This window comes from Cetorhinus maximus, chromosome 16, assembly GCF_964194155.1.
Source record: "Cetorhinus maximus chromosome 16, sCetMax3.hap1.1, whole genome shotgun sequence".
NCBI lineage: Eukaryota > Metazoa > Chordata > Chondrichthyes > Lamniformes > Cetorhinidae > Cetorhinus > Cetorhinus maximus.
This window is the reverse complement of record NC_135894.1, coordinates 84240175-84265273: the sequence shown is the minus strand read 5'-3', so window position 1 is coordinate 84265273 and position 25099 is coordinate 84240175. Positions and strand designations below refer to the sequence as shown.

Here is a 25099-nt window from a genome sequence, read left to right as displayed (position 1 = left end):
TGGATAACAGTAATTCAATGCTTAATAATTCAGCAAGAAATAGTGACGAGGTCAAATTATTAAGAAATGTTTTATGTTCAAGAATACTAAAAACCATATGGACAGTCTAAACATGTAATAAAGAAACCATTGTAAAAGGGACAAAGCGGCTATTGACAAAATCAGATACATAGCACAGAGGTTGAACAGATCAGAAAGGTCAAACACAGACCGTCCAAAACTGAGTTTGAATAGATGGACGACATCTACAAATGACAGCAGAAGAGATGTAAAGATCAAATTGAGAGTTCTCAGGACAATAGATTAGCAAGCCATACAATGGGACAGCTTTGCGTTGCATCATCAGGGAACAAGATAATCCTGACTGTCCTATGACCATATGGCACTAACAATTAACAAAACTTTTAAAGAAGGAGAATAAATCTGTCATGCTTTGTTAATGGGTAAGGACGCACTAGATCTTAAACCAAGCAGGCTTTTAATACATACACTTGCTCCTTCCATTACTAGCACAGTTGTTCCAGCACTGACGTGAGTGTGTGTGTGCAGGGCCATATATGCACGCAATCCATCACGAATAGTTCCTGCAGCATTCACCCAGGTCACATTTTCAGGTTTAGTTACTGCATTTAAAAACAAATACATTAGAAGTAAAATAGTGTACAAATACAAAACAATATGAATAATTTTCTCCCTTCCCCATCTGTTCAATAACATTTTTTTTTCTTCATTCACGGGATGTGGGCTTCGCTGGCTGGGCCAACACTTCCTGCCCATCCCTAGTTGCCCTTCAGAAGGTGGTGGTGACAACTGAGTGGCTCGCTAGGCTATTTCAGAGGGCATTTTTAAGAGTCAACCACATTGCTGTGGGTCTGGAGTCCTATGTAGGCCACACCAAATAAGGATGGCAGATTTCCTTCCCTAAAGGACATTAGTGAACTGGTTGGGTTTTTACAACAATCAACAATGGTTCCACGGTCATCATTAGGCTTTTAATTCCAGATTTTTCTCTAATGAAGTTAAATCTAAATTCAAACCCAGGTCCCTAGAGCATTACCCCGGGTCTCTAGATTACTAGGCCAGCAACAATACTGCTATGCCATCATCTCCCCCTATTTATAAAAGTAAGTGGAACAAAAGTTAGTGCCTTTAGTCACCTCCCCTATGTCGTAGGTTTGTAAAGATTTACGAAGGCAGACATTTCCCAAAAGTCATACCTTAGTCTAAGGAAGTGTGCACAAAGTGGTCTACTAGTCTCTTCATATATGTGGAGGAGAAAGAGGATTGGGATAAGCGAGTATTAAAAATTATTTTGAGAAGTTTTTATGAAACCAGGAAAACAAAGATTCATGCTTCAACCTGAACACAAAGTTTCTCAACTTCAAAAGGCACATCATGGGTTAAACGGTTGAAAGGGAACAATTAGCTAAAAAAACCATGCATTAAAAAGGAAACAATTTATCACAACGCTGATCACCCACATGTGGTATTTTGGGTATGAGTGTTAGTGCATTTTTTGCCCTATTCAGCTTTTCACAATTTCCACAGCAACGGCCCAATCACTGCAGGGCCTCTGGCGATTGTCATAGAAATCATGACTGTCCAACCAGAAAATGTGCTGATAACACACACACACACACACACACTGAACCTATGCAATTAACTCTATGCGTGAAGGCCTTAATTTAATTAGGAACACTATAGATGTACTGATGGATTACAGCTGCCAAGGTGTCACCCTGAAATTGGAAGAATGAACATGTTCACTTGTTTCCATACTTATTGAAAAGAAGTCAGACAGAGAGAGCTTTATTGGGACAGTGTTTCCATTTTTCAGAACAAACTGAATGTGCTATAAAAGTTGGGGTCTTTGTTAGATTCTTTTTCCTTGGAGAAGATTGCTAGAATACCAGGGAGTCAACATTATTTTCATATTTATTCCATTGAGCTCAAAATTCATTATAGCTCACAAGTTGATCTCTCATAGCATTGTTCGTATCCACTTTTTAAATTTGTCTGTCAGCATGGGATCTCTCTTTGTTTTTTCCTCTCTCAATGATTCAGATAATTCATCTTGTGGTAATCTTTGTATGTTTATCCACTAACCTTGTCCTCCCCTTTTCTCTCCATTGTCTTTCTTTCCCTATCATTTTCTCCTGCTCATCACCTTTTACATTTTCTCTATGCAATTGTTTCTCTCTTTTTATATATTCATATTTCATTGCTGGCCTCACATACATAGTCTGTCACTGTCAAGCAATGAATTATTCCACATTTGTTGTTTGCTCTTGGATAATGAAATATTCTACAGCTGACAAATTATCCCATATTCACCACTTGATCATTAATTTCTCCTTGTTCCACAGCTCTTCTTATAGCGCTGACTTTCAGCTGGCAGGTGGTGTCTTTCACTTCTTTGATCTTCATCTTGAACATGGCAATAACATCAGAACACTTATCTCCTCAGCAGCTCCAATGAGGTGCTGCTGGAAAAAAAGATCAAAATGCTTCACTACTCTCGGATTCCCAGCAAAGATACTATGCGACAGCGAGGATGTGGAATGTGCCTGGCTGATGAACATTTAAGTGACTCCTTACACATTTCTAACTCCCACAACATGCAAGTCTGAGTCTGGGAGAATAGCACTGGATCCAGGATGAAGCAATGTCGAACATTTTAAGAGAAGAATAACCCTGCATCAAAAGGGGCAAAGCAGTCAGACTTGGAAAGCATCCAGGAGTTGTGGCCTAACCATTGTCTTCTACAGATTAAGTACTTCCTTTCAATTGTAGTCCAATATATTTGGATTAAAAGCCCAAAAATCATTGGATTTTCCACTTGCTTTTCATTGCATTTGTACCCCCAGATTTCAGCATTCCATTAAAAAATATTATGTAGAGTTTGTGAAATCTTTCAATCAGAGCATGCGAAAGTGACACTTCAAGCACCAGACAAAAATTGACAGACAAAGCTATTTATCGACATTTAAACAGCGATAAAAAAAGACACAGGATTAATAAAGGGGTTTCTATATTTTAAAATAGCTAGTGTGTATATTGGTTAGTGTAAAATGTTATGTTTTTCTTTTTTATTGTTAACATTCTAGCCATATTTTTCCATAAAAACCAAAGTAAGACCTTATTGCTTCCATAGATTTGGATGAAGGAAGACAACTACAGGTCTTATAGAAAAAAAAATAAAACGTGTATATCACATCACTCCATTTAAACATACCAAGGCTGTGCTCATGAACCAGCAAAGTATTGGAGAGCCCAGACTCTTTACAATCCAAAGGCAGGATACCTGTGAGATGGGCAGCACAATGACCACATTAGCACTGCAATTTAAAAGAACATTTGCAGAAATGTCAAGCATGTATTGACTTTACTTACCTACGACTTCATCATTCGGCTTAAAGAAGCTCACTTTTGGTCCAACTGAAGAAGTAAATTCAAGAATACAATGACATATAATGTTTCAAACAAACAGGTGTGTGTATTATAGGCCACAATTTTATCTAGTCATATTTGTAAACATGAAATAAATCTCACAATCAAGAACTCTTTGAAATCAAATGGTTGAAAAGAAGAACTTTATTTCCTTATCTTATTTAACTAGCTTTAAAAAAACCTAGAAAAATCACAAAGGATGCAGTTTTGATGCTTAGCCTGTGCTGAGGTAGCTAATGTCAAAGAGGATAGTGCTGGGGTACAAATATTGGCCTCAAGCACCTTAGGTTAGGGAAGAGTCAAATTGACCAGTGTTCCAACTTTCGATAACCGTACAGCATCATACGTGCGAGTGTCTGGATGTTGTATGAGGACTGGATTGCGCTTAGTTGTGATATCCCTGTGAAAGAATAACCTACCAACATGTAATTTCAAAGATCACACTTGAGTAATGGGTATTTTGACAAAGGACTGGAGGGTATCTGGCTCCTGTTGTGACCATAGTAAAGAGTAATGCCTTTTGGAGAAGAGAAAGGAAAAAAAACACAATGTTGCCATCCTTTTCATTTTGCTTTCTGTTGATTTCTATTTTTGTTAGTTAATTAGTAATGGTGATTGTTGGGAATATCGGTGGTAGGAAAGATGAAAGAATGATTTGGAGGGTTACTCTGAAGGAATTGAAATGATATACACACCAATGATGCGCTTTGGGTTAATGCTGATACTAATTTGGCTCCCTTATAGTGTCCAAGAGCAACTCACCATTAAATCAATATTCTAGAATGATGAAGAGGACTAAAAGCAAAGTTTAAACTGTCAGAATTGTTCTTTTCCTTCCCTCTCTCAAGGTGGTGGATTACATAGGCTTCACAGGTACGGCCAACAACAATGCTCTTGACTGCTATCCTGGGACATACAACAACAGGAGATTAACTGACCTTCAGGGGAGGATAGTTTGGGGCTTACATTGGATGCTATTCACGGTTGAAGGATTGGTCTCCATCAAAAAACTTTATAGTTTTAAGTCTATAATTTGTTTTGGAAGAAAGAACAGCAATTCCTAGTTCACGACAGGAAGAGTTTTCCTTTTAAAAAAAAAAAGCTTCTCAACAGCCAGCTGAAGAATAAAGGCTATGGTGTTACAACTTCAAAGTACTAGGCTCGAACATTTCTGACAAAGTCAAAATCTGGAAAACTCATGAGAAAGGCATAGATCCAGAGCAATGCTTGATTGTTTCCTCTCTATTCTGCACATCTGTTTTTAAATTCTTTTACGGTTGCTCTAAATGGAAGCAGATTATTTTAAACAGTTAAACTACTTTTTAAGTTTGTAATTTTTATTCTCCAACTATAGCAACCATTGGTTTCAGCTTGACATCAAAATAGTGGATTCACTCACATACAAGATTAGGTCACAATTTGGGAGCCAACACTAGCTAAGCAGAAGGTGTACACGAGACTTGTGATCAATGGTACTGCAGTTCACGTTAGGGACTACACTCTTCTACTCTGGATCAGTCACACTCTTGATCTCGCTCTCTAGTTCCCAGTCTTCTGTTCCTCTCTGTGAAAGTAGTGTACAGTAATGGACTAATAATCCAGAGGGCTGGATTAATAATCCAGGGAATGCAAGTTTAAATCTCATCATTGCAATTTAACATGAATTCAGTTTATAAGTATCTAGAAGTAAAATGCTGTATCTGAAAAAAATCACAGTTGTTAAAAACCCAACTGGTTATTATTGTCCTTAAGGAAGAAAACCTGCTGTCCTTACAATGTTCATCTCGTGTGTGACTTTTAGGGGTGAATCCTCCAGACTTCAAATTTGTGGCAGTCAGGTCCATTTTCGGGTTTTAACTCTGTTCGCGGAAGCAGAATGCCTCCTGGAATGGCTTTACAGGGAGATGCCTGACTAAAAGGCCACATCAAGGTTTGCCAACTAATGAAGGATGTCAAGCAGGTGGAGGAAGGAGGGAGAGTCAATGAGTAAGGCTAGCTGGCAGCCTTCACTGTGCATGTGGTGAGAGCACTGCTGATGTGCATACGATGTAAGAGGGCTGGACAAAATGGAGGAGTGGAACATTTGGAGGCAAAGGCCTGCATTTCTTCATCACTGGTCCTTACTTAACTGCGGTATCCAGGAGATTCAATGGAAATTTCAAGCCTCTGCTTTTGTGGAGGACCTCAGCCTTGATTTGTATCTTAAGGCAATAGATTTATTTGTCATGATGCTCTGACTTCCAACCCTGCATGTGCCTCCTGTTACCTGACAAGCTGCAGACACTGTGGCAGCAGTAAAAGCTCATTTACATGGGAAAATTGCTTCTAATTTTCTGTTGATGAGGCCTAATTAGCTTCCCACCACTGGAAAGAGAGAGAGGAGGCAGGAACACATTGGAGAACTGGCATGACCACATTATCCATGATTTTCCCCATCCCCATGCCTTCAAATGTGTCAAGTGCCTGGGAAAGCTCCCCCTGTGTGTTAAAAATAATATTTAGGCACAATGGAAGAAGTGTGAGATACCAGCATCGGTCCCAAATGACCAATCCACATTTTTATAAACCCAGAGAGTGAGTCTTGTCTAGCTAAGTGGGGGAGAACGGCCACTAAATCTTCATTCCTTGCCCATAGATATGCTCCTTATAGCGCATTAAAGATAAGATAATCAGCAGAATCAGGAACCATTGCTGATGTCCCTTGTTCAGGAACACTAAAGTCAATTTTACACCCCTATCTCTGGCCCAACTAAGGTTAGCTAATTCTGTGTAGATCTAGGAACTGGTTTGATTGGTAAATCTCTGAACTGTGTGCTGCATTTCCTAATGGAGTCTGTGGAAAAAAATTAACTTTAATTAGAATTCTACCATTTCTCAGCACCAACGTTTTGTGCTTCACAAGAAAAATAGTGCTAAATGTTTCAAGGCAGGAGTTATTTTACTTGCAACAAGACACTATGTAGAAAAAACATTTTCTGAATAAATCCTTGACCAAAGGATAAGGATAAAAGGGCCTCATCATTTTACATTAAAATCAAATCACGTACACTTACCCTCAAGAACCACCCCAGCAACTTCTCTTCCAATGGGTAAAAAATCTTCCTGCAATTTTAGTTCCATCAGCAGCTAAATATAAAGTGAACTTTTTAATGACTAAGAAAGAGATGTTTTTCTTCTAAACTGCAAACTGAAGATTTTGAGAGGGTACAATGGCTTTCTAAAACATAACTATGATTACACATGCTAGAGGAGTATTGTTGAATTAAGATTTTTCTGTGCTGAGAGCAACATTAGTTTAAGGGTTGCAGCAAGTTGTTTGTTTCTTTCCTGCACTCTGGAGTTCAGTTGGATTATGGAACAAGGCCCAGACTGCCACTGGCCCTCTTAAATGGGGTGCACATTCTCCTTCTGGATCTTGGAGAGAAGGTGCGCTTATGCATTTGTTACTTTGCTCATGAATTTTGATCTCGTGTTAAACATGCTTGACTTTCAGTATCTGATTCCTAAAGCACGTGCAGACATTTTGCTTCTTTCTAAAATATTTAACCAGATGCAAGAAGAAAATGAATGTAATCTTCCCTGATCTTGAAGAGATTTTTTCCCCCTAAATTAACTCATTAAGTTTACACGATTCATTAATACATTAAAGTGTGCATTTATTGATATTAATTACAGTAGTCACCTCACAATGAAAGTATAATTATGACTTAATTTTAAAATACTGTTCCGTATAGAGGAAAAGAGGTATAAATTTGGTTGCATATACATTTCAAAAATAACTACCAAGCAGTCATTTTGTGCATGGAAATGTAGGCAAGCTTGTTAATTAAAGAGTGTCAAAATAAACCTGGAAGGAAACAGATATAACAGGGCATAGTTCCTTATAATGAAACTTTATTACAGTAATAAAACACTTAAATATCATTCAAATAACTTTTCCAATAGCTTATGTGCACCTCCACCCTCCCCACCCCAGCAGAGCTCACACTTCTATCAGATCATCAGTCCAACACGTGGCCTCAGGCAGCTCTACTCCGCTTCCACGCTAAAGGGAATCTTGAAACAATTTTGTGAGCCTCCTGAAGGCATTAGCTCATTTCACAGAGTCAGAATGCTTGTACCCTTTGTAAAAAAAAAAGTCATCAGCTGGCAGTAGCTGATAACCTTGAAATTGTTTTTTCATTCAAAAACCAAAGAATGCAACGTATAGAAAAAGCATCAATAATGCAGAGAGATAAAATATAGAAAAAATATAGGATTAGAGGGTACTGGAGCTCCAATCTCAAGATCAAATTCACAGTGCCTTTCCTGGTGAGTTAGAAGTCTTGTCATGGTGCAGAGTGGTACCCAATTGTTTCCCCAAAGCGAGTAAGGAAAAATCGGAAAGTTAATTGCTAAGGGCTGCACTCGTGTAGGTCATAGGGACTAAAGATCTCGAAGCAGGTTTCGGATCAGCTCTTTTGACTAAAGTGATACAAAGGCAAGTTCAAAATATTAATGGGGAGATGACAAAGCTTACAAAAAGAGAAGCAAAATGATAAATAAAAGTTATGTTGGTGCAAAAATAAAGAAAAGGAGTTGAAAAAACAAACAACAATGGTTAAATGATAAAATGCAACAAAAAAAACCATGTTTAAACAAAATGTAGCATGCTCTAGTTTGAGTATACTTATATACCCAAATGCATATATGCACCGATTAAAGTAGGCTTACCTTTGTATTCACAGGACTGAAAGCACAAACTTTAACCTGTATTTTGACATAATGATCGCCTACACTAGAAACAAATTCCTAAAAAAAAAGAAAATTGTTTTGTTAACCAGGTGCCTATTAATAAGCCATTGACATTGCTTAACCTTTACTGAATACCTTGTTTGTGCCTCACTGCTGTAGGTGTGCTTCTTGGTGAAACCATCCAGTTTATACTGCAGGGTGATTTTACTAACAACAGCATGGAGTCAGAAGAAGAAAAGCTCCTATCCCCTGAACTCCTACTTCTGATTACTCTTCATGTCATGCCTTCAGCTGCCAAGGCCCTAAACTGGAATTCCTTCCCTAAATATCTCTCTCTCCTCCTTTAACACACTCCTCAAAACATCTCTCTTTGATTAAGCTTTTGGTCACTTAATACCTTCTTGTGTGGCTGGTATCAAATTTTGTTTGATTACGTTTCTGTGTCATGAAACTACAATAATTTTCATAATATTGTGATTTATTGTAAAGGTAGGTTAATAGTGGGGTTTGGATTAGTTTCTCTGTGTGAGGTTGTGTGTGTGGAGGTTTTAATTGAATTGCAGAAAGCTAGTCTGGAGCTTCTGAGTTATCAAAAGAGAAGCTAGGTTTGAAATGCTAAATATGTAAATATGGCTGCAGTTTTAGAATGTGAGGGGTGTGAGGAACAGTTGCATTTTTAGACAAACCAGAGTAGTGAATTTCAAAAAGATGGTAAGGTGTTACAGTTAGAGGCTAAGCCAAACAGTGTGTTTATTTTTTTCCCAAAGATTACTGATAATATAAATCTCCCATTGTACTCATCTTATGGAAAACGTAAAGTTGCAAAGACATGTTGGGGCAATGGGATTTGGAAAAACCTGTAAAAAGGAGGTGAGGTTATGTGTAAGAGGAAGGAATTCTAAGATCTAACAAGTGTGAAGAGCATCCAGCCTATGTGTGCTGCCTACAGGAACAGAAGCTAAGAGAATTCATCTTGAATATCACTGTCCAGAGTATTGTGTGCTTTGTCTGGACCTGTTAAAATCTGTGTTGTTTTACTGTTGCCTTAATGGAGGAGTAACTAGGAGCTAGATTAATTAGGAGATTTAGGACTTATTATAGTAGTAATTTGCAGGCCTAAGTGTGTGCTTAAAATCTTTTCTTCTATTAATAAATGTTTAATTTAGTTTTGCAAAAAGCCCTCTCAGTCTTGGTGGGCTCATTACTAATGAATTCAAGGCACGCATCTCAAAATAAAGTACACATTTCAAACAGTTTTGGCAGCTGTTCCAAGTTTCCCTCTGGGATTTAAGCAGCTCAGCATTTAACATCCACTGTGGCATAACACTTAGTGAAATATCCTAAGGCATTTCACATGTGAAAGGTGCTATACAAATGCAAGTTGTTGCTGAGTTTGTAGTAAAATAAAATCAGGAAATGCTGTAAAATACTCAGGTCAGGCAGCATCTAAACATTTTTCTTTATTTTTCTTGGTTTCCCTCTCCACAGATGTTACCCGGTTTGCTGAGCTTTTTCCAAAATTTTCTGATTTTGTTTCACATTTCCAGCATCTGCAGTATTCTGCTCTAATTCTTGCAATTGATTTGCCTTGGGCCTGACTCGTTTCTGTTTGGGTTTCAATAATGGGGCTTATTCAGACATTTTATTTATCTTCTAGCTTTGTTTGAACTACAGGAGAAGGAACCAAACTCAAGGTGTTTTCCAGCATGGCTGGGGCAAGTGGGAGCATTGTTTGCGAATCATGTTGATTTGTTAACATTGATGTGGGTTTACAATGAGGCAGACTTGATATCAGAATGGACCCAACTTCACAAATTCACAAAGTGTCTTCCAAACGAGGCATCTTCACCGCACTTATAGTGGCAATCAGGAGCCAAGTTCAATGATATACTTTACTTGGCTCCTGTTTATTGTTACAGAGCATTATCAGTTCCAAATGAATGGATACTGAGTCAAACAAAGTATTCCTATGGACTAATTCATTTCTAATTCAGGCTAATGCTACAGAATTCTTGATGTAACTACAACATGTGAATGTGTAATCTTAATTTAAAGCACAAGCATTCCCCAATTAATCAGCTTCTTGTCGTCAGCCTAGTAGCAGTTAATCACATTTTGCACTCAAGCAACATTGTAGTCGCTCCTCTCAATCTCTGTAATCTCTTCCAGCTCCGCAATCTCTGCTTTCCCCCCACTCTGGCCTCCTGTGCATCAATCAAAGATTCACCAAAATCAACAGTGTCTTTAGCCATAAACCCTCAAACTCTTCCTAAACCTTTCCATCTCCCCTGCTCCTTTAAGATGTTCCTCAAAACCTACCAAGGTTTTAGTCACCCATCCCAATACCTCCTTCTCTGGCTCAGTGTCAATTTTTGTCTAATATGTGATTACATGCCTTAACGGTGCTTGTTGTTGTAGTAAAAAATACTTGTCCCTCATTGTAGTTACCAACTGAATTGGAGTGAGCTGTAACTTATTTATGTTTAGTCATTCAGGATATGTCCTGATTTCAATAAATCATTGGCTGTTGTCTGATGGACATGCAATGCCTTGAAATCTGACATCTTTAAGCTGGAATATTTTATACTCGTGACACAACAAACCTACACTTGCTACAAAGCTTTTAATTGTGCAGTTAAAGATATGTCAGTAATGAATCAAGTTATATTTTTCATTAAACCTACAGTAGTTGCAGTAGCATAGTGATATTGTCACTGGATTGGTAATCCAGAGACCCAGGGTAATGCTCTGGTGACCCGGGCTCACGGCAGATGGTGGAATTTGAATTCAATAAAAATCTGGAATTAAAAGTCTAATGATGACCATGAAACCATTGCTGACTGTCATAAAAATCTATCTGGTTCACGAATGTCCTTTAGGGAATGAAATCTGCCGTCCTCACCTGCTCTGGCCTACGTGTGGCTCCAGATCCACAGGAATCTGGTTTACTTTGGCAGGCCCCTCAGTTGTATCAAAGCGCTAAAAAGTCTATAAAAAGGACCTACGCCATATAGACTGCAGCGGTTCAAGATGGCAGCTCATCACTTCTCAAGGGAAATTAGGGATGGGCAATAAATGCTGGCCAAGCCAGCAATGCCCACATCCCGTAAATAAAAAATATCAATATCAACCTTTATACTTTATGTACAGTTGTGCATTAAAGTGAATCATGCAGACAGCTGTTGTTTGTCATCATGCCTGGAGTCATCACAAAACAGGGCATCTTTGGGTGTGACTGACAGTTCTTAACCTCTCAAGCTTTGATCTCACATTTCTGACATCTTGAATCAATTACTGCCTTGATCAAATAGAATGGCAGAACAGGCTTATGGGGCTGAATGGCTTGCTCCTGTTCCAAAGTGATCACACCAGGATAACAATTTCTTATGTATCTAGGTGCTTTCTTAACTTAATTTCTGAGTATGATACTAACCTTGTCCTGAAACACAAACTTCATGTCTTCATTAGCTTCAGTCAACTGGCAATATAGTCCCTTCATTTTGAGCTTGAAAAACAAAAATAAATATTAAATTTGCTGCGATAATGTCTAATTTCATGATTCATAAATTTTAGGGGTAAAACTTTTAGGTTGGGGATTGAAGTTTTAAATAGGAGCTAATGGAAGCACCTGGTTTTGGAGGCTGGCAAACAGACTTAATATAATTGCAATTCAAAGGATGGCCTGTGTTTATTTAACAAGGTCAGAGTTGGAAATGGGAAAACACTGAACAATGGGTAAGCCCTTTGAGTTTCTTAGTGGAGACGAGATGTCTACAGTTGCCTTCATATGGGGTTTAAATTATTTAAGCAGTTTCCCAGGTCAAAGGGATGTTTTGGAAAGTAGTTAATTAGCTTAACTCTCTTAAGCAGGACATCCCAGGGATGCCACGTTGCAAAGGGGATAGGTTGCTAAGAGGTACTCTCTTATTTTGGGTTTTGTCTGTATAATTTCTCACAGAAATAGGAAGTGTCATTTGGTGCCTAGGAGCAGAGAGACAGAAATTTGCTAGGGACTACAGACCAGAACCGAAAGGGCCATCAAAAACAAAGGGTGTTGTTTGAGTTTGGAGATTTCTGAGAAAGAAAGCAGTGAGCTGGGGTGTTGACAATTATGAGGTGGTTAAAAGGAGAGTTTGAAGGTCACCTACCCAAATGCTAGCGGAAGGACCCCAAGAAATTTCATACTTCAGAGAACAGAAGAAACCCTGATAAGGCTTCCTGAAATAAGAATTTCTGAAAGCTCTGGCACACCTTGGTTTGGTCCTGGGGGAAGTGAAGGAACCCTCTCAAGATCCTGTAAAGTATACAAGACCTCTTGGGTGGAAAAGAAATAGAGCAGGGAATGTCCCGTTGAGATTTTCAGGCTCAAAGAATAAGTGTTTATGAAATATAGTGTTAAGTTAATTGTACTTGCTTTGTTTAATTCTTGTACAATAAAAGTTTTTGTTTAAAATGCAAAATCTTGTTGGGCAAATGCAAATTTCTTTTTAAAAGTTACTACTCTCCCTCAAGATCATAAATTACATACTTTTCTTGCAAACAGCACACGACGTTCCATATTTTTATTGAACTGTTGAAAGTCATGTTCTTGTGGCAGTTATGGGATAGTCTACTCTTAATTTAAAGTTAAATTCAAATTATCTGACCATTCAATTTTTAAGCACTGAATTCCCAAAATGTTATCAACATTACTTAATTCAAAATATTGGATAATTAAAATGTTTTAGGACAAAAAACAAATTCAAGTTATCAGAGGAAGACTATACACATTGAGGGTTTGAGATAATTGTACACATAGAAATATAAAAAAAACACCATGGCTTTTGTAGCCTGACCACGAATTACAGGGTCCCTATCACATGCTACTTGTAGAAGGTTATGCTGAATGATTCTCCAGTAAGGTAGTCAGTTCACTTGTTACTTATCCAGTTTAATGCAGAGTTCAGATATTACCCGTTCAGACAGGCATTCAGCCAATAATCTCATCCAACTATTTATTTTGGAGTAACCTTTTTACATGAGGATTAAGGGAAACCTTCCTGTTGCAAGTAGAGTAAGATTGAGTAGCCTATGTATTAAGTGGGTTCTCTATCCTCCTGTTAACAAGCTGGTAAGCATAGAATTGGGACATGATTACGATGACCATGGTTTCTATAATAGATGTGTTTAAAGAGCTAGGAAGAATGACCACAACAAATATAAAAGACATTAATTATATTCCTTCTAGCATCAATTTGCTAAAAAGAGATGCAGTATACATAGGGTATGACTTTGGATTCACTCTCTCATTCCGTTCCACATGGAGCTCAAGATATTGTCACTTTTGATCAGAGCTGAGTCCAAGACCATCATCACACTCACTTCCAGGAAAGATCCAGATGGTGATCAAGAGATGCACAAGAACCCAAGATGACAAGAAATAGAAGCTGGAGTAGATCATGATGCCTGTTGAACCTGCTGCACCATTCAACATGATTATGGCGGATCTTGGACTTCAACTCCACTTTCCCACCCTCTCCCCATATCCCTCAATTCAAAGAGACAAAAAATTTGCCTATCCCAGCCTTAAATGCATGCAATGTTGCAGCATCCACAATCCCCTGGGGTAGAGATTTCCAAATTTTCACAATTCTTTTGAGTGAAGTAATATTTCCTCATCTCAGTCCCAAATGATCGGCTCTTACACTGAGACTGTGCCCCGATGTTTTAGGTTCCCCGGCCCACAGGAACAACCCCTCAGTGTTTACATGATCAAGCCTTTCAGAATCTTGTAGCTTTCAATGAGATTGCCTCTCATTCTTCTAAACGGCAGAGGATATAGCCCAATTTGCTCAGCCTCTCATCATAGGATAACCCTCTCATCCCAGGGACCAATTTAGTGAACCTTCGCTTTACCTACTCCAATGCAAGTATATCCTTCCTTAAATATGAAGACCAAAACTGTACACTGTATTCCAGATGTGATCTCACCTAAGCCCTGTACAAAATGTAGCAAAGCCTCTTTGTTCCTGTCCCCTTGCAATAATGCTAGTTACTTTGCTACTTCAAGCTAAGTGACATTGAAACCAATTATTGTAGCCCCACTGCCATGGTAACTAAGATCAACCAACATATATAAATTCTAATACCTTTCTGGAACCTTGGAGAAGTTGAAGCATGTTTCTAAAATATATTGCTTTGCTCCATGTGGTATGACAATGAATCATCTACAAGATTCAGATTCAATTCCTGTTCTATGCTGTAGAAACTGATTTCAGCCAGGACAGGGCATACAAAATAGATGAGCCAGCATTCTTTTCATTACTGCTGTGCTGTACAGTTCACATGATAATGCTGGAAGCCAGTTATGGTAAAACTACCATAGCTAACTTGGATGATGCAACAGGGGGCTGACATCGCCAGTGAAACTGCACCCAATACGAATCACCACATTTTAGGGTGAAGGACATAAATTAATAGAAAAATTGTTGAGGAGGCGCAAATATTATTGAGCTTTAGATCAACCATAAAAAAGGTCAATACCATACTGGAAACCATAAACAAATTACAGAAGTACAATTTCATCCAGGAGCCTGGAGATTTCTAGCACAATAGCAACAATGCCCACATTGATTTCAATGTTTACAGGAGTAATGGCGGGGCACAGCTGGATCTGGTCTGAAAATGTACTTATTATTTTCTTAAAGATGACTTCAGAAGTCACTCTCAGGTTTCCATTCGGTTTTGATTTCCCCAAGAATGCTTCCAGTTCTCTTTTATTGGTCTAAACCAACTGGCTCCTGCTGGATGCACAGTTTTTGGAGTCCATTATGATTTAAAACTGATGTTGCCTCTTTGCAAGCTTTTTAATTACTTACATAGTATATAGACGGGAAATGAGCTTGGTGGAATAAATTCACTTATTCCAGCATGCACAGGCAAGAAATGCCTATCAACAAATGAATGATGATGATGATAACAATAATGAAGGATACATAACTAGAAATGATAAACAAAAAGGAAACAAAGTATTCTAGAAATATACAGCAGGTCAGTCAGCTTCTGTAAAGAGAAAACACAGGGTGTCAAACCCTTCCTCAGAACTGAAAACTGAATGTTAATCAAGGCATTTCTACTTTACAAAAAGGGGCTTAATTATCTTTCAGTTCTTTCTTTTCTAGTGGTAATTTGTTAGGGCAGTGTCAACCACATTCCTTGTGGATGGACCCTACAGTACAAAGTGCTGGTAACGCAGCAGGAATTGCAACTTGAATTAGCTGCCCCATTAAGTAAGTTACAGTGGTGTGGAATAGAAAAGTACAGTGCCACAGCAATAGGTGGGTGTTCTGCAATCAGGATTCAAAGAATCATATGCTACAGACAAGCAAAATACAGCTGATTCTGGAAATCTGAAATAACTGAAGATACTGGAAATACTCAGCTCATCAGGCAGACAAGTCAGTGGAGGCACAAACAGAGTTAACATTTCAGGTCAATGACAAAAGATCCTCAGCCTAAAGCATTAACATTGTCTCTCTGTCAGCCATGGCCCAGTTGGTAGCATTCTCGCCTGAGTCAGAAGATTGTGGGTTCAAGCCCCACTCCAAGACTTGAACACAGAAATCAAGGCTGACACTCCACTGCAGTATTGACGGAGTGCTGCACTGTCGGTGGTGCCATCTTTCTGATGAGATTTTAAACCTATGCCCTGTCTTCCCTCTCAGGTGGATGTAAAAGATCCCATGTCACTATTTCGAAGAAGAGCAGAGGAATTATCCCCAGTGTCCTCACCAATATTTATCTCTCAATCAACAGCACCAAAACAGGTTATCTGGTCATAATCACATTAATATTTGTGTGAGTCTGATGTGTTAATTGGCTACCACGTTTCTGACATTACAACAGTGACTACACTTCAAGGCTACTTCATTGGCTGCAAAGCACTTAGGACATCCAGTGGTCACGAAAGGTGCTATATAAATGCAAGTCTTTATCTCTACCAATGCTGCCCAGGCCTGCTGAGTATTTCAAGCATTTTTCATTTTTATGTATTCCACAGAATTACTACACAATTACAAAATATTACAAGGGGAGGCAGCTAAGAGCTTATTGCCACGTCATTCGCCATTAATTAGTATTCTTCATGCTTTAAGAAAGATATTTGGAGGTATCATGGGAACCTACATTTTTGTACAGCTACATCTGATGTGAGAAGCAAGACTGCTCCTACTCATGGTATTCAGTTATTTTAAAAAAAGGGAATCCGTAGACCAAGATTGTGCTTGGATATGACTCTTCAATCACAGTTGAATAGCCAGAATCATGTTGAGATACACTATGAAAAATAGCTACTTAAGTTGGAGGTACAGTGGTGTTAGTTCCCAAGGCATTATGGCTCACTACAAGTCACCATTTTAACTAAAAACACTGCTATAGGATGAAGATGATCAGGAGGCAGCTTCATCTCACATTTTAAGACTGGGCTTTAATATTCTGAAGTTTTGTTATGTGGCTATGATATTTAAAGGGTTATCACCCAATTTCAATTTATATTAGTACCTATACCGCAGTATAGTTTTTCTTTCTGGGTAACTGCCAAGATAAAAAAACAGAGCCAGTACATTTACAGTCCAATCACAGAATTGAGCATAGATTAATCTCAATTACAGACCACTTTGTCAATGTACATTGAAATGACAATAGGTAGCTTTTGTATTGAGCATAACAGCAATTTAAAGGGCAAGTAGGACTTTGAGTTCACAAATAGAATTATCAGATTCAAGGTAGCGAGCCAGCTAAGCTAGAATAGGTAAATGCTTAATACATTTAAGAACATATGAGAAAGCAGCAGGAGTAGGATCTGCTCCACCATTCAAAAAGATTATGGCTGATCGGATCTTGGCCTCAACTCCACTTTTCTGCATGTTCCCCATAACCCTTGACTTAAAAATTGTAAGAGATATATTGCACAATGCCGTTTTATTCCATCAAAAAACCCTGATTTCAGCCAGAGCAGCAATTGGGATGTGTGTGACTATCAGCTGATAACAGAATTGGGCAAATAGCCCCAATGTTTAAAAAATGCAATGACTTTAAAAACAAAGTGTCCTGGTCAATACTTATCCCTCAACCAACATCTGCTCATGATCTCATTTCTGTTTGCGGTCTCTCTCTTCATGTTGCATCCTTGTTGTCCGATGGTTGCTAATCATGGTTTATGCCAAAATATCACTACAGGGCAAGGTGAGAAGGCAGGTCCCAAGAACTACTTCAGCTGGTACTGAGATTGAACCCATACTGCTGGTGTTATTCTGCACCACTCTAGCCACCTAGCAAACTGAGGAAATTGGCCCCTCTTGTGGGACTTTACAACGCACCAATTGGCTGCCAACATTCCTAAATGCAACAATGACAACAATTCCAAGATATTATATTAACTATGAAGTGCTTTGGAATATCCTGAATAGTGAAAAGCACTAAATAAATACAAATCTTTCTTCTCTCTGTTCCACCAACTCCACCGATATTATATTCAACAAGTCAATCAATCTAAAGTTGAGTAAGTTCCAATTTTCTTTTGCTAGCCTGTTGTGTCCCTGGTACTTAAATCTTGTAACTCATGAAATAATTTTCCTGAATCTAAATTCTCTTAACCATGAAGACCTTGAAGATCTGTGTCAAAGTTCACACTCATACTCTTCTTCAGAAAGTTACAAGGGTAAAGAATCTTTCATCCTAACCGAGACCTCTAAATTCATGAATCAGCCTCATAGCCCTCCTCTACACGTCCTTCAATAATTCTATATCTTCTTTAAAATGGTGATGAAAAGTGAGTACAGTACTCCAAATGCAATCTCATCACGTTAAATAAAACATCATCCCCTTGTAAATCAGGGGTACATATACCAACATTTCATTTGCTTTCATCACCACTGATACAAAGTGAACAATTAAAAAAGGCAGTTCCATAAATAAATTATTTCCTCTTTGGTTCCTAATTAGTTTAGATGCAGGAAAGGATGTTCTACCCACGCAGAACAACCTCCACTTACCACAAATCTTAGTTTATGGTGTGGTGGGTACAGCATTTATCTTGAAAGTGAAGGCCAGGGGAAGAAACATGAGAAATATATGGAGCAAAGGTAGGAATATAAATTATTGGTTCATTGCCAAACTTATGCTGACATAAATTGCCATTGAAAACGTTACTTTGCGACAATAATTAATTACTTGAAACAATTAAGTGACCAGAATACTTTGTACATGGTAAAAATAAAGAGGATAGGGAAATAACGTACCTACTACCGTGGCTAACACTCCTACTCCATCCACTCTCTTTAATCTCTAAAATAAATGCTTTAAAGTGAGTACAACGTTATTAATTGCTCGATATGACAAAAATGATATGCTTTTATAACGCAGAAGGGGCAGCGGTATGAAGCGAAGCTAAATGCCTCCCTTCATTTATAACCTGAACACCGAATGCAGCCAGAGCGTCGCCATGGTCACTGAGTCAACCTAACCTGACAGCAACATCCAAATCAAAGCGCCACCCTTCTGTTTACTCCCGATTCGCTCATTTCTACGGTGCGACGGGGACATCCGCGCTCTCTATGGTCGGCGCTGCTGTCAATCAAAGGCGGCTTCCGCCCGTGCTGAACTCAGCAAGTTCGGTTGAAGGCAAAGCACGGCGGGTTTCCAGAAGCCGGGAGGCGGGGCGCGACAACCAAACTTAGTACCAGAGGAAGCCGTTCTTTACTGGCCAGCTTCGCGAGGAGGTGGGCGGTGATGCGTCCTCGGATAGGGCAGGCTGCTTGTCAATCACCGAGTTGGAAGGGGCGGCCGTCGTTTCCGTTGTCGGGTTTGGTTGTTCAGGCGCGTCGGCTAACGTACAGAGAGAGAGAGAGAGAGCGTGAGTGTTAGCTTCAGACACTAGGCAACGGGCAGAGGGAGAGAGAGAGAGAGGGGGGGGCGGCCCCTTACCTCATCCGCTAACCGGCAGATCGAGAGGACACCTCGACTTACAAGGGAGACAGAGGGGGGAGGCCGTGAAGCTGAGGCTGAGTGAGCGACTCTCCCTCCGCCAGCCCTTTCCGAGATGAGGTAAGCGGCTCTCTTCCCAGCCCCTGCAATGGCTCTGCCTGCAGCCAGGGGATTACTGCCTCCTGTTATTTCAGGCACTGCTTGCTGCAAGCTTGTCCCCCTTTTTTAAAAAAAATATATATTGTGGTAACTCACTGGTGCTCAGCCTTTAAACCATTTGCCTCTAGGAGCACTTGTTTTTTTCTCTTGTACATTAAAAGTAAAGGAAAGTCAGTTGCTGGGGAGGTGAGGGGACCCTATGAGGTTATTTGTTGCATGTTATTGTCGCGGTGATTTTTGTTTCTAATCTGCCTGGTGATTCTTGGACTGAGGGAGTATTGCAGGGATGAAACGTGGTGGGATGGAGGTTTATTTAGATCATTTGCCTTTCTGTCCCCTTTCCAGCTCCTCTGTTGCAGGGTGGATTGGGCCCAGGTAGAAGAGAATATTTGAGTGTAATCTGATACAAGTGTTTTTTTGGACCATTGCAAGGAAGCGGGGAGTCCTCGTTTTTTTCACATGGCTGTGACTTGATGGGAAGAGTAATTTCTGTATATTGTTATCTGTTGCTGGACGTTTTATCTTGTGAAAATGCGGAGAGTAGCATATGCAAACCTAAAGGATCGTAGCTATCTCCTTTCCCCCCCCCCCAGTTTTTTTTTTCTCTTCAAATCAAGCGTATTGGGCAACGTTAAAGCAGAACTGTGAAAATCCGATGCTTGCTGTTTCGTTTGCGCTAATCGAAATCGAGGAGTAAGCAAATGCTACAAGAATAGCGTTTTAAGGATTTGTTGGTTTCTAAAGTCGTGGTGGGCTCGGCGCCCGTTCTAATACTTCCAACAAAAAAAAAATCCATCCAGTCTATAACAGTCTGATCCTGGCGGTTAATTGACTATAATCGAGTGCGGCAACTCCTACCATTTTTTTTAAACACTGACATTTGGAAAAGGTTATTTGGAAGTGTTATTTGCATTCGGTGAAATCTGAAATTTAGCATTGTACATTATGAATTTTTCAGCAAAATGAGTAACCACCTTGAGATTAGGTTAGACTGTTGGAACTACGGTCATTAATCATGATGATGCAACTGACAGTATAACCTGGTGAGTCTTCCCAAATAATCTACTGTAAAATATGATTTATTCCATAGGTAGCATGTTGACTGAGTGTTAATGAACTGGGAAGCATGTGTAGAACGTATTCGGCAAAAGTAATGATTTGAGTTAGTAATCAGTATTGTGATCAGGTTGTTTGATGGATAATAACACTGATGTATGCACATATATTTAGATTTTTGTGATATCCTCTCACCCTTTCACTGTAAATTGCAAAAAAAATCTTCATGTTGTTGTGAAAACATCCTTATGCAAACTAAACTTTGACAGGTTTCAGATTGAGTTTTAACAGTCACAAATATCAGAATCTTTAGGAAAAAGTGTGCAGAACATGCAAATCAAAATTCTAAATGAATATTCTAAGTGTACTAGAGATTTTAAAAATTTCAATATGAATCTTGTGTGATCTTAAACCTTTCATTTCTCAACATTAAAATTCAAACCAATTTCTGATGTTTACAATATCTGTTTGTATATCAACTGAATGCAATTTAAAATTGTATTGCCAATAGTGAAAAGATTTAAGTTAAATACCAGGTTTTATCATTCTTTGTGGAACAGTTGTGCATCACAGAGATTGATGACGTATTTTGCTGTTGTCATCAATGCAACTGGAAACAGGATGGTTAGAAACTGCAGTATGTTAAAATTTTATTCTCCATTATTTACTACTCTTTCCTCTTGAAACATACTGATGCCACATAGCTTTGAGAGTCTGTTGGAGACTGCTGTATGGTTCTGTTAGTGTAAAATTAAATCATAAGGCTTGAGGAAGCATAGGGTCCTGTCATTTATTCCTCACTTTGGAGTGCCTGGATTGCACTTAACATCTTCCCATGATAATATGACTAAATTTGGGCAATTTACCCCTTTGTGGGGCAAATGACCTGTCCTAATTGATTGTCCCAAGCATTCATTAAATCTTGGCAGAGCATAAATGGTTTTTAAAAATCCTTCATGCAGAATGGGTTTACAGTTTTGTTACACATAGTCTACAGGACCAATCTTTTTGCAATTTGTCAAATAGTTTGCCCTCAACTGTTTAATGATTGCAACTAAATTGAGAAATAAATCCACTTAAATTTATGAACAGGAATACTGGTAAAGAGATTTCACAGTTCATATAGTTTGCATTGTAGAGACTTTGCCACATATTATGCCTTTATAAGGAATACCAATGAGTGAACCATTTAATCATGGTTACTGCTGTGCACAGAATCATGTCAGAAGTGGTTGAATACATTTACAATTAGAGGTTGATTACAAATGAATATATGAGATTCAGTTGGTAGTTATTGAAACCCATGATGCAAACATGAATTATTAGGATATAGGGGCATTGGAAAGCGTGCAGAGATTTACAAGGATGAAACCAGAAATATGTGAGAATACAGAATAGGAAAGGATTGGTAGACTGGTTCTCTTTTGACAAAAGAAGGCTGAGGGGTAACCAGTTGGAGGTATGTAGAATTATGACAGGTTTTGATCGAGTGGATGCAGAGAGGATGTTTACTCTTGTGGAGAAGAGCATAACATAAGGCCATCAATATAAGATAGTCACCAAGAAATCCAATAGGGAACTTAGAAGAAAACTTCTTTCCCCAAAGAGTGGTAAGAATGTGGAACTCGCTACACCGGGAATGGTTGAAATAAATGTAAAGATTTATACAAGGGGAAACTAGATGAGCTTTGATGGAGAAGGGAATAGATGGTTACGATGGTAGCTTTAAATGAGGAAAGATGGGAAGAGGCTCAAATGGAGCATAGACACCAGCGTGGACTGGTTGGGCTAAATAGTCTGTTTGTGTGCCTTATATCCTTTGTAATTCCAAGTATTCTAATAAATGCATTATCATTTGTGCTGATATAGCCTTAAGAACCTTAGCTGAGACCCTGTAGGAATTATGCAAAATAGGATTTATTTCTAACACTAGCATAGTGTCTATTAGATAAGTTGAAGTGTTTAATTTCTGATAACATAGCTGGCATTTAGAAATTGTGTGTTTTTTGTCCTTTTTAAGTTTCTACCTATCATTCAAATTTTTCCTCAGTGCTGGGAATGGACCACTTCTCCAACTTTTGGCACATTGTGTCAGTCTGTAGGGCTATCTGGTTGGTTATGGGGGCAGGGGATGTGGCAAATTTTTACCATTTCACGCAAAAATATTCAAGTACCTGAATACTGAACTCTACAAGAGTACTCTTACTGTACCATGCGAAATCTCCAGTTTGCTAATACATGTAATCAGTCCAACTACTACATCTCAATGAAACGGGTGCTGAAATAATGTAAAGATTGCTGATAGTTATCCTGGTGCAGATGCTGATTCAGATCATGTCATGGATGTGATTAAAGCTTTCTTTTTGAATAAAAAATGTACATATAGAAGAAAGTAAAATTTGGAGTAGTTGAAAGGCAAACTGAGTCAAGATTCAGAAAAGAGACTGATGACATAATTAAAATAAAGGAAAGGAAAACATCCAATAAGTGTAACTAATTGGTGTTGGCCGAAGGAAGCACTTGGAAAGTGCCAGGCAGACTCAGAATCTAGTAAAGGGCAAAGAAATGATGGGTGATGAATGTAATGTTTGTGAAAAGCAAAGGAAACGGCGGGCAAAAAAAATACAGGAAATTGAACAACGAGCGCTGGAGAGAAAAATTGGTCTAGTGGAACAATGAGGAGTTGGATTGGAGAGACAGAACCGGTTTGTTCTAAGAGACTGAGGAGGATGGATGATTTAAGTACAGGAAATGAGTTAACGCAAAAATTCACATTTCTAGCTATTGATGATCTAACTGAAGTACAGAAGATATCCTAGGAATATATTGAAGAAACCTAGGCAAAGAGGGGAAATAGAAATAGAAAAGGAAGAAGAGGTGGAAGTTGATTGTATAGGCTCTGAATTCCTTGTGTGAAATGATGTTTGCTGTCAGTGAGCTAAAGAATGGAAAGGTTGTAGGCATTGACAAGATTCCAGTAGAATTAACTAAACTCATGGGAGAAAAGGCAGCAATCAACAATACCTGAAAATTTAACAGGTTTGGTTGCATATTTGCTTTCATGTAATCACAGCCAAAACGTATATGACCAAAACTACCAGAGTAATTTACATTTTAAAATAAATTCTTTTTAACGCTCGGTATGTGTTTAACAATAATATAATTTAACGAGGTGGCACAGTGGCAGCAGTGTGCACCATATACAAGATGCACTACAGAAACTCATCAAGCCTCCTTCAACAGCAACTTCCGAGCTAGCAACCTTTACCACCCAGAAGGGCAAGGGCAGCAGATGCATGGAAGCACCACAACCTGCAAGTTCTGCTCCAAACCCCACACCATCCTGACTTGGACCTAATATAACCATTCCTTTACTGGGTCAAAACCCTGGAACTCCCTCCTAACAGCACTATGGGTATAACTACATCACGTGGACTGCAGCGGTTCAAAGAAATGGCTTCTCGAGGGAAGTTCGGGAAGGATAATAAATGTTGGCCTTGCTAGTGCTGCCCATTTTCAGCGAAAGAATACATTTTGAAAAAGTATTGAAAAGAACAGCATATTTCCTCTTCCTTCCTTCATACTTTCAATTAACCTCTCTGGTTCCTTTCTCTTTCTATCTGGCTAACTTCTTCTATTTCCATTAGCTTGAGTCTGCATTCTCAACATCTGACTGTCAACTGAAACTTTGACATTAACTACCAACTAACTCCGCTTAATGGTTGGAACTGTGACATTGATTTGTCTTAATCAAAGACCCTTGCTCACTTTGATCTAGTGGTGGATTCTGTGATGCCAGCAAACTTTCCCTTTCCTCTGACTCTCACTTTGAACTGCAAGAGGAATTTGGACTATAGGAGGGTTATCATGTTCTCCTTTTGCCTGATTTCCTCTTTCAAGCAAATGATCTACATGACACTGACAGTCTCTCTCCAGTCTTCACTAGATATGTGAAACCACCTAGTCTGTTTACAATAGCTCCAATCACATACGTCTCCTTATTGCATTGGTGGTTCTTCACCATGATTTTCTGACCAGCACTAAACTGTCTTAAGCTTCATGCCTGATGTCTCACAACTCATCTTCACTTTGTCTTGCTTTTCCCTTAATTTTCTATTCATGTAAGACCTAAGCAAACTAAACCTCGTCTTATCAGCGTGTTTAGACACTAACTGGTAAGCTGAGCAACCTGTTGTAGACTGGGGTTATTCTGTAAGAGAACAGAAAATTGTCTAGCCTGTGCCGGAGAGGACCATGGAAACTACTACCTAGCTTGTCACCTAGCAAGTACTTCTGCAAAGGCCCCTTCATAATCTGTACACTTTTTTCTGCAGCACTATTTGATGCTAGGTGATATGGTGGTATTAGAGTATATTTGATGTCATTTAGACTCAAATATTTCAAACTCTTCTGACATAAACTGTGGACCATTATCAATTGCCAACACCCTGGCAACCCATGAATCGCAAACCAACTTCCCAAAACCTCAGTAGTTTTGGTACTTGTGGTATTGGGCATGGACTCGACGTTTATCCACTTGCTATAGTTATTTTTCCCTTCCGCTTCAAAGAAATCGACATGCAGTTGTTCCCAGGGTTTCTTTGTGTTTGACCATGGAATGAAAGGAACCTTGGTTGGACCATTTCTCATTCTGTGGCGCACATCATAAGACGGTAAAAACTTAATTGTCCCTGTTCTTTCTAATCTACCCAGCTGTTTACTTACTGCTTCCAGCTGT

The 25099-nt window shown here is 38.9% G+C and overlaps 2 protein-coding genes across 5 annotated transcripts in view; one reads left to right on the top strand and one right to left on the bottom strand.

Moving 5' to 3' along the window:
* The window catches only part of cryzl1 (crystallin, zeta (quinone reductase)-like 1), a 58709-nt gene extending 39432 nt beyond the window's left edge, over nt 1–19277 (bottom strand). Inside the window, exons 1-7 of one of the 4 annotated variants that reach the window (XM_078560247.1) lie at nt 19147–19277; nt 11618–11689; nt 8164–8241; nt 6504–6576; nt 3394–3438; nt 3236–3304; nt 490–623 (exon numbers count right to left, since the gene is read on the bottom strand). In XM_078560247.1, coding sequence (XP_078416373.1) covers nt 490–623; nt 3236–3304; nt 3394–3438; nt 6504–6576; nt 8164–8241; nt 11618–11683 — 465 coding nt within the window. In that variant the 5' untranslated portion in view covers nt 11684–11689; nt 19147–19277. Of the gene's footprint in view, nt 1–489; nt 624–3235; nt 3305–3393; nt 3439–6503; nt 6577–8163; nt 8242–11617; nt 11690–14312; nt 14358–18215; nt 18288–18461; nt 18701–19146 lie in introns of those variants that run through there. The other 3 variants (XM_078560246.1, XM_078560244.1, XM_078560245.1) reach the window with 3 other exon arrangements.
* The window catches only part of itsn1 (intersectin 1 (SH3 domain protein)), a 238592-nt gene continuing 232535 nt past the window's right edge, over nt 19043–25099 (top strand). The window contains exon 1 of the mRNA XM_078560237.1: nt 19043–19266. The gene's annotated coding sequence lies outside the window, so the exon portion shown is untranslated. The remainder of the gene's footprint in view (nt 19267–25099) is intronic.